This window comes from Lolium rigidum, chromosome 3 (genome assembly GCF_022539505.1).
Source record: "Lolium rigidum isolate FL_2022 chromosome 3, APGP_CSIRO_Lrig_0.1, whole genome shotgun sequence".
Taxonomy (NCBI): Eukaryota; Viridiplantae; Streptophyta; class Magnoliopsida; order Poales; family Poaceae; genus Lolium; species Lolium rigidum.
The window spans coordinates 387665431-387673446 of record NC_061510.1 but is presented as its reverse complement, the minus strand read 5'-3'; the positions used below and the strand labels follow the sequence as shown (position 1 = coordinate 387673446).

The following is an 8016-nucleotide window of genomic DNA, read 5'->3' as shown; positions in this document are numbered from 1 at the left end:
GGCCCGGCCCACATGCTTAGTCGGCCGACCCGTTTAAATTTTGACCAGTCAATCTTAGAGGTTAGGCCCGACCCACGTAACTAATGGACCAGCCCAGCTATATAGTTGACCGGTCAAACTAAGTCAGCTGGCCCGGCCCGCAAACTTAATGGGCCAGCCCGCTTAAGACGTGGCAGTGGCAGGCCTCGTGTGGGCCTACCATCTACCACGGGGTTTCGGTCGGTTAACGCCGTTAACTGCTAGTTAACGGCGTCTGCCACGTGTCAGTTTGCATGACGTCAGCAGTCAACGGGCTCCCGAAAACACTTGCGCAACGGTCCAATTTTCCGTGGCGGAAGGGCGCCCAAACGCGACGCGAAAAAAACATCGTAGGACTTTGCCTGACGCAGTTTCGACAACAGAACCCATATCGTCGGGTTAGGCCCATAGGCGACAAAAAATACCCCTTAGTGAACGATTTTGGAACGTTGTCTATCAGAACTTTTCTTGTTGCATCAAACAGCAAAAATTCATTTACTAGTACTCGTACTAGAGCAACCGAATAAATTAAAGAGATCAAAGTTTGGCTGACTCTAGTGTGCTACATCGATTAAAAAAGAAGAACCATATTCAATAGGCTGGCTGATTAGAGAAGAGAGGGTGGATTATTTACTTCAGATCACTAAGGAACAGAGCAATACGATACCTAGACTCGGCATCTCTCGATGTTGCGGCAGCGTCGACCTGGTGCCGGCGATGCAGGACCAACCCAATCTACTGGCGGCGGCGAACGCCCGCGATGCAGGACGGGGCGGGCCTGGTGGCTACACCGCTGGCCGGCGATGCAGGATCGGGCCAATTAGGTGGCGGCGGCAGCGGCGGTCGCCCTTCATGCAGACTGCGTTTCTGACTCGCGTTCTCGTCCTCTCTCTTATCCAATGGTTGGGCAGGGCCAAAACTACTAATTTTAATTGTTTTTTCTCTTATCTATATCTTGCTAGGCTATTGGGTCTAATCTACATCGATTAATCCTGACCGTTGCTCAAACCATACCTCTCTCCTTTCTAGGAGTGGTAAAAGGAACCGTAAAAGAAGCCTTATTTGAGCATAGAAAATCACAAACCCGGTATATAACAAATAACAAGACCTGCATGTTCATATTCCTTTTCAGCTTCATTCTTTGATGTGATTCCTGATTTCTGAAATACAAATTGCAGTATTTCTAGTAGTTGGCATCTATTGAGTAATTAGCTACGCTGAAATCAGTTTTTTTTTCGAGAATACACCAAAGACGTACCATATCTTTATAGAAGGCAGAATTTTAGTACGTACAAGATGACTACAACTCGCTGCGAACAACGAGTGCATCAATATTCATCTATTCAGAAACTGCAGGTTAGTCAGGTAGACAACTCACCACAGCTAATTGATAATTTCATTCTTTGGCAGGGCTTGAAGTACACTGATGGTAGGATCTGGTATTGAGTTCGTGCACGCCGGTGCCATGGATTTGTGATTGTGCCTTGCCATTTAGAAACCGGCAGTGTCTTGCTACTTGCTAATTAGGAGCGATGTTTTTTTCTTGATTTTGTAATGGACTGGGAAGATGAATGCTATACCGTGGACTCAATGAGCCATGAAATTTGTGTGTATTACTTCAAATTAGTCATCAGGATTCACGTTTATGAGTATATGACATGTGATTTCATCGATAACCTTCGTGAGTATACTCCTCGCTGCTTCCTTCGTCGGGTTAAGGATCTGGTTTCTGGCATTTTCTTGTTTTTTCTCTGTTCAGATTCAGCCTTTCAGTTCATATAAAAGAAAAGAGAACATTCGCGTGTGTGTGATGATGAATTATTCAAATTTACTGTATTTTAAGAAAAATAGAAGTGTGATTTTGTATGCTGATGAATTAGTAGAAAAGCACGGTAGTAAAGTAATTCATGCATGCTAGTGTGCGATTGTCCACATTTTCCCGTGAAACCAACAGACCAAGCCTAGCGTTAAGGTTGCAAAGCGCAACCCTGCCTAGCGTGAGCAGGGATTAACCAAGCCAGCAGGTATTAACCGAACGGCAGAAAAGTAGGAGGATTATACGGAAGGGATTAGCGGGGGTTTGGGTGGCCGGTGTGGGTTCACCCAATTCCACGAGCGATTTAATCCACCGCGGGATTTGGCCCCTGTAACCGAACGAGGCCTAAAATAATTGCGGCGGCGGCGGCGGCGGCGACTGCGATTCTGTTCTCCTCCCCCGAAAGCCCCCACTCGCTCGCTGGCCGGCTGACTGCTCCGCTTATCCGTCTCGTCTCCGGTCTGGAGGAGAGCCTGCTCGCTGCTCCCCTCTGCCGTTCTCCCCTCCGGTAAGATCTCTCTTCGGCGGCTCTGCAGTTCGATGCGTTTAGACTTTCGTTTTGCGGCGGCGATGTGGAATCTGTAGTGTCTTTTCTTTTTCTAGTTATTTTTTCTTGAAAGCGATGGAGTGGCTTTACTGAACGGAAAGGTGGTTTCTTGTTTAGGATTAGAAACTTTCGAGGTAGGCGGTTTGCTTGATTGCGCTTTTTTATCTCCTGATTGCGCCTTCGTTTCGTCGGTTGCCTGTGCAAATAAATAGGAGGCCTTTTAAGTTGATGTTCGATTGATTAAGTATGGGTTTTTTTTTTAGATAGATTTAAGTATGGGGTTGATTGGCCTTGTTGTGGTTAGATTAGGTGGAAATGTTTGTGTAGGACAATAGGGGGTATCCTGCAAGTGATTTTGGTGGTGGATTCATTGGAGACAGTAGGGGGTATCCTGCAACTGATCTTGGTGGTGGATTCATTTGAGAAGTGATTTTGGTGGTCGACACCGAAATGCCCATTACCTGCCTGGCCTAGAGGGATGGGGATGGGGTATTCTGGTGCACCAAATTTTTATTTATGAGGCTTGAGTCAGAATTGAAGAAGACTGTTCCATAATGTCTGTTGATTGTTAGAGAGATTTGGGGCTGAAATTACTACTCATAATGGGTGTCCTAATGCATAGTACTGTTAGGTCGGACTGTTAAATTTATAGTTCCGAAATTCCAATGCATTCTATAAAGCAATCACATCACATCGGGGCAAATTTTGGTCAGCCGAAATATGTTACGCTGCTATGTCTGTGTACTGTTATCAGCTCGGTCTGTCTTAAACATTTTTAGAGTATGACTGGATCATCTTGTTCCCACTCTGCAGTGAGCTCAAGATACGTGGAGATGTCAGAGCATTCTGGAAGCGCGACCGAAAAGATCATGCACAACATCATGGACACCATTGCTGACAAGCTCCCCAAGCAGAAGTCTGATAATATCATGAACAACATCATGGATACCATCTCTGACAACCTCCCTAAGCAGAAGTCTGGCCATTTCGATCAAGCTTCAGTCTCCGGCAAAGTGAACAAGATGTTTGGTCGCCAGAGGTCCCTCCATGGGGTTTTGGGTGGTGGAAAGTGTAAGTGATTTTCTCACTTCTCTGGTTTAGTTTTATTCATGTGGGCTTCTGTGATAATTTTTGTTTGTGACTGTAGCTGCTGATGTGTTGCTATGGAGGAACAAGAAGATATCGTCCAGTGTTTTGGGTCTCGCAACAGCTATCTGGGTTTTCTTCGAGTGGCCTGATTACCACTTCTTGCCAATCATTTCATCTGTCCTTGCCAATGGAATGGCTGTTCAGTTTATTTGGTCCAACATCTCAAGCAAGCTAAACGGGTATGCAATTTATAGAGCATCTGAACTGTGTGTTTTTATCTCGTACATTACATCATAATAGAGAGTTCTTTGCTGCTTTCAGATCTTCTAAAGTGCCCCGAGTTGAGATACCCGATGAGCTGTTTGTGAACATTGCTGTTGGGATTGGTGCCCAAGTAAATAAGTTCCTGGGTTTCCTTCAAGATGTGTCCTGTGGAAGAAACTTGAAGCATTTCGTAGTGGTACGTGGAGCTTTCTGGGTTCTTTTCTGTATTCATCATGGTGATCATTATATTAAATAGGAAAGTATAAAGAAAGTTAATCCTGCACACATAGATATTCTGTATGTTGATCTTCAACAGACGGATTTTTTTATGTCACGAGATGTTTCATTTCAGGCAACTGTCGGGTTGTGGGCTGCTTCTGTAGCTGGGAGCTGGTTCAATTTCCTAACTGTCATTTACATTGGTAAGAGGCCGCAACCTCTTATTTCTCTCAATTTTTTGCCACTGGGAAACAACATATTATTCATATTTTGCGAATGCGTGTATTTCTGCTGTATGCTTTAATGAAAATAATACCTGATTGCCTGTAACAGGGTTTGTCTGTGCTCACACACTTCCGGTGCTGTACGAGAAGTACGAGGACCAAGTCGACGAGTTCCTCTACAGCATTCTTGGCCTGCTCCGAGATCAGTACCAGAAGCTCGACAGCGGCGTCCTGAGCAGGATACCGAAGGGGAACAAGAAGACCGAGTAGATTGGACGGGCGCTCTGGATCATAAGAGTGAAAACCCCTGCTATCATTCTGCTTAACTGTGTGCTGCAGACCTGTAGTGTCAACTGTCATTTGTGAGCTTGTGTGCTTTCCTGAACAGAACGTCGGTTTATCGCACACCAGTTTAAATTCAACTGCACTGCATTCCTTTTGTTCACCCATTCATTAGTGGGATGCTGTGAACACATCAGCAAGTTGTATGCAGAAATTGGAGGTTGAGCTGAAATTCGTATTGCTATGTCTCGTAGAAAATGTTCAGATGAATATGCGAGTTACAGTTGCAAACTATATTGGCAAGGGAATGGAAGTGTGTTTGTGGCCATCAAGGACCAGAATTGCTCACTGTCATCAATGAAATTGCCTTTTAATTTGTATCTTTGTTTTTGCCATTTTGGTGAAGGCTGCAATCTCATGCAGTTCATGCTCAAATTTCTCACTTTCTCCCCAAATTCTGGCCAAGTGATGCGAATTAAGTATGAAATACACGCATTTCTTTTGCTCCCCGGGTGCTTTATTGAAAAGGGTTCTGCATCTCTGATGTCTCTTTTTGTTTGTCTTTTTTTTTTCCGAGTGCGATGAAGACGTACACACGTGCTGCATGCTCAATGTTTCCACTCTGCAAACAATTCTGGTCAAAGGGTGCAGATTAATTGACAATCAAGAATCTCAGTTGATTAACAAGTTGGAGCTACAAACTGTGTTCCTTGTTTTTTTTAAAAAAAAAGAGAGTTTCCCCCTCCGCTTTCTATTAATAGAAACCATGAGTTTCACTACAACAGAAATAAAGAAAAGAGAAAAATAACAAACTAAAGAGGGAAACTAAAACAACGATTCTTCATATAGAACTGTGTTCCTTGTGTTTGTGGCAATTAAGAATCTCAGTTGTTCACTGCATCTCTGATGTCTTTTTTTTGTCTGTGTCTGGTTTTTTTGCGATTGCGATGAAGACGTACACCGTGCTGTTCATGCTTAATGTTTCCATTCTGCAAAAATTTCTGGTCAAAGGGTGCAGATTAAGTGTGACAGTATGTGAGATTTGGGAGTCAGAAGCTAACCCAGGTTGTTAGTTTACAGGTGGTGTTGCAGCAGCACGACTCCGGTGTGCAACTTCGGCTGCCAACACTATCAAATATTCAGATGATTGAGAAATGGGAGTGCAGCTCACCATGATCTAACCTAACCCCAATTCCAAGCTCCTGATCACCACGCTATAAATTCTACATTGCTTATGCTTCTCCTCACCAGTCAGTCAGTCAGTCACCACCTCGCCGGCAACTGCAAAGAAGCCAAAAGCTGAGCCGAGCGGAGCATCGAGCCATGGAGCAGAAGAAGCTGTCGGTCCTCCTCCTTGTCCTCTGCGCCGGGTCCGCGCACGGCATGCGCCTCCTCCACGACGTCGACAATGAGTACGGCCGGGACTTCGCCTTCGGCTCCAGCGCAGCCGCCGAGACCGAGACCGTGCAGCGGGACGCGTCCTTGGACGACTACGAGGACGAGATCAGCCGCGTGGAGTTCGAGCCGGAGCGCGGCACGTCCTACGCCGCCACGGTCGCCACCACCGCAGCCGCGCCTGCTCCGGGGCCAGCGACGGCGGGGAGTGACGCCACCACGACCGCGAGGCCCGGCACGGGCAGCATGAAGTGGTGGCTGCCGCCGTCGACGATGCCGTCGTTCCCGATGTTCCCGAACCCCGGCGGCATGCCCGGGATGCCGTTGCCCGCCATGCCTGTGCCCATGCCCATGCCCGCCGGCATCCCCGGGATGCCCGCCATGCCTATGCCTGTGCCGGGGGGAGGCATCCCAGGCGCTGGCCTGCCGGGCGTGCCGTTTCCAGGAGGAATGCCGGCGCCGTTCAACTTCAAGCCGACCGGGTGGGGAGCCGGAGCTGGCGGCGTTGCCGGCACCACTCTGTCACCGCCCGGGCAGGAGCAGCCGGCGCCTCCCGCCGCCAGCAGCAGCGCCGGCGACAATGCCAATGCCAACGACAACCCGAGCCCCACCGAGACCATTATCAACTGACAGCCAAGGACGGCAAAACTTGCATAACTCACCTGGCATAGTCCACTACTAGTAGTACATTTTTACTAGCACGTAGTTCTGCTACCACAATTGCTGATTCTTCGAGAGAAATGTTTTAGTACACGCATCATCTTGAACGGATGATGCCTGCTGCTTCAAAGTTTACTCTGTCAACTCCCACTGAAACATCTTGACTTGCCACCGTAACTGTAGTTGTTATGATCCAAAAGTCGTTCAGCAAAGGTTTCAGATAACTTACGCGTCCCAGCAGCAAACTGAATTGTCGACAATGCAGCTATTCGCAGCAGCATCAACAATACGACATTCCAGGAACACATTCTCCAGCCAAACGATCTGACACTCCAGTGCCCGAAATTCGAGATTGAATTCTCCCAAACCAAATAGTACAACATGGTAACATGTAACATAAGCAAAAGATAGATACACATAACGAATCGTATAAAGAGATACTACTTAATATAAATTGACGAGAGAACAGAGTGCACAAAGATACACATTAGTACCATCAGTTGAATGACTCGCGTGCTTGCCTAAAAAGTTACTCCCTCCGGTCCTTTTTAATTAACTTACATTTAGTAGTATAAAAGAAAATGAACCAGAGAGGACTAATCATCAACTGACAGAGCCGATTGCTTCTGCATTATTCCAAGTTCGCAATGCCAACTACCTATTTAGGTGGTAAAATTACAGATAGAACCTGGCAAACTAATCGGGGGGGAAATTCCTACAAGTCTACTTGGAGTTGGCCAGAACACGGCCCGTCGAAGGAAGTGGACGGAACCTGCAACGTCGCAACGATAAGGCACTCCCAAAATACGATGCAGGGATATCAGTGCAGGATACTGCACCCAGACTCTGACAACAAGAAAAATATCTCTGTCTTGACCAAACTGTTTTTCTGCGGCGGCTGCAGATAATCGGATATACGGATGCACGCCTAGGCTACAAAGTGAAATCTGCACCTTATGGTCTCTGCCCGCCGCTCTTTTGTTTACGTTGGTAAATTTGATGTAATAGCTTATTTGCTCTGTTCATTTTCACAAAGAAATACCACTTGCTGGATTCTAAATGGTTCAGAATGAGTGACATGTAAGTACCATATATCTGTTCCTTTGAAACCAAATTTGGAATCATCAATTCCAAGATCAAACTATCGTGAATGATTGCTCACTCGTAGTGTTTTCAGTGGATATCTCAGAAATGTTTGTAAATTCATGATGGCAGTGCATTTACTTGTGTTTTTCTCATTGGTTCTGTATCGAGGCATGCTCAGGTTGTCCCGGAAATAAATGAAAAGGTTGCACATAGCACATACTTAATAATAATGCTGTTTGAAAGATGAACATACCATTGAAAACAAAGATTTTTTGCATGGTACATCCATCGTGGTGTTATTCTTACTAAAGATAACCTTGCAAAATGCAATGACATGGATGTACAAAATATGTCTATTGTCACAAAGAGGAGACTATCAAACACCTTTTCGTCCGGTATCAGTTTGCTAGGTCTAT

At 46.0% G+C, this 8016-nt stretch overlaps 2 protein-coding genes across 2 annotated transcripts; both read left to right on the top strand.

Annotated features, from left to right (window-relative positions):
• The first annotated feature begins 1313 nt into the window (after nucleotides 1–1313).
• LOC124704471 (reticulon-like protein B8) lies at nucleotides 1314–4691 on the top strand. Its single transcript, XM_047236727.1, has 6 exons — nucleotides 1314–1383; nucleotides 3195–3452; nucleotides 3529–3709; nucleotides 3792–3930; nucleotides 4087–4156; nucleotides 4287–4691. The coding sequence occupies exons 2-6, from the start codon at nucleotides 3215–3217 to the stop codon at nucleotides 4445–4447; spliced, it is 789 nt and encodes a 262-aa protein (XP_047092683.1). The 5' UTR covers nucleotides 1314–1383; nucleotides 3195–3214; the 3' UTR covers nucleotides 4448–4691.
• A 1091-nt stretch (nucleotides 4692–5782) lies between these two features.
• LOC124697611 (U1 small nuclear ribonucleoprotein C-like) lies at nucleotides 5783–6484 on the top strand. Its single transcript, XM_047230178.1, has one exon. The coding sequence runs from the start codon at nucleotides 5783–5785 to the stop codon at nucleotides 6482–6484; it is 702 nt and encodes a 233-aa protein (XP_047086134.1).
• Nucleotides 6485–8016: the final 1532 nt, after the last annotated feature.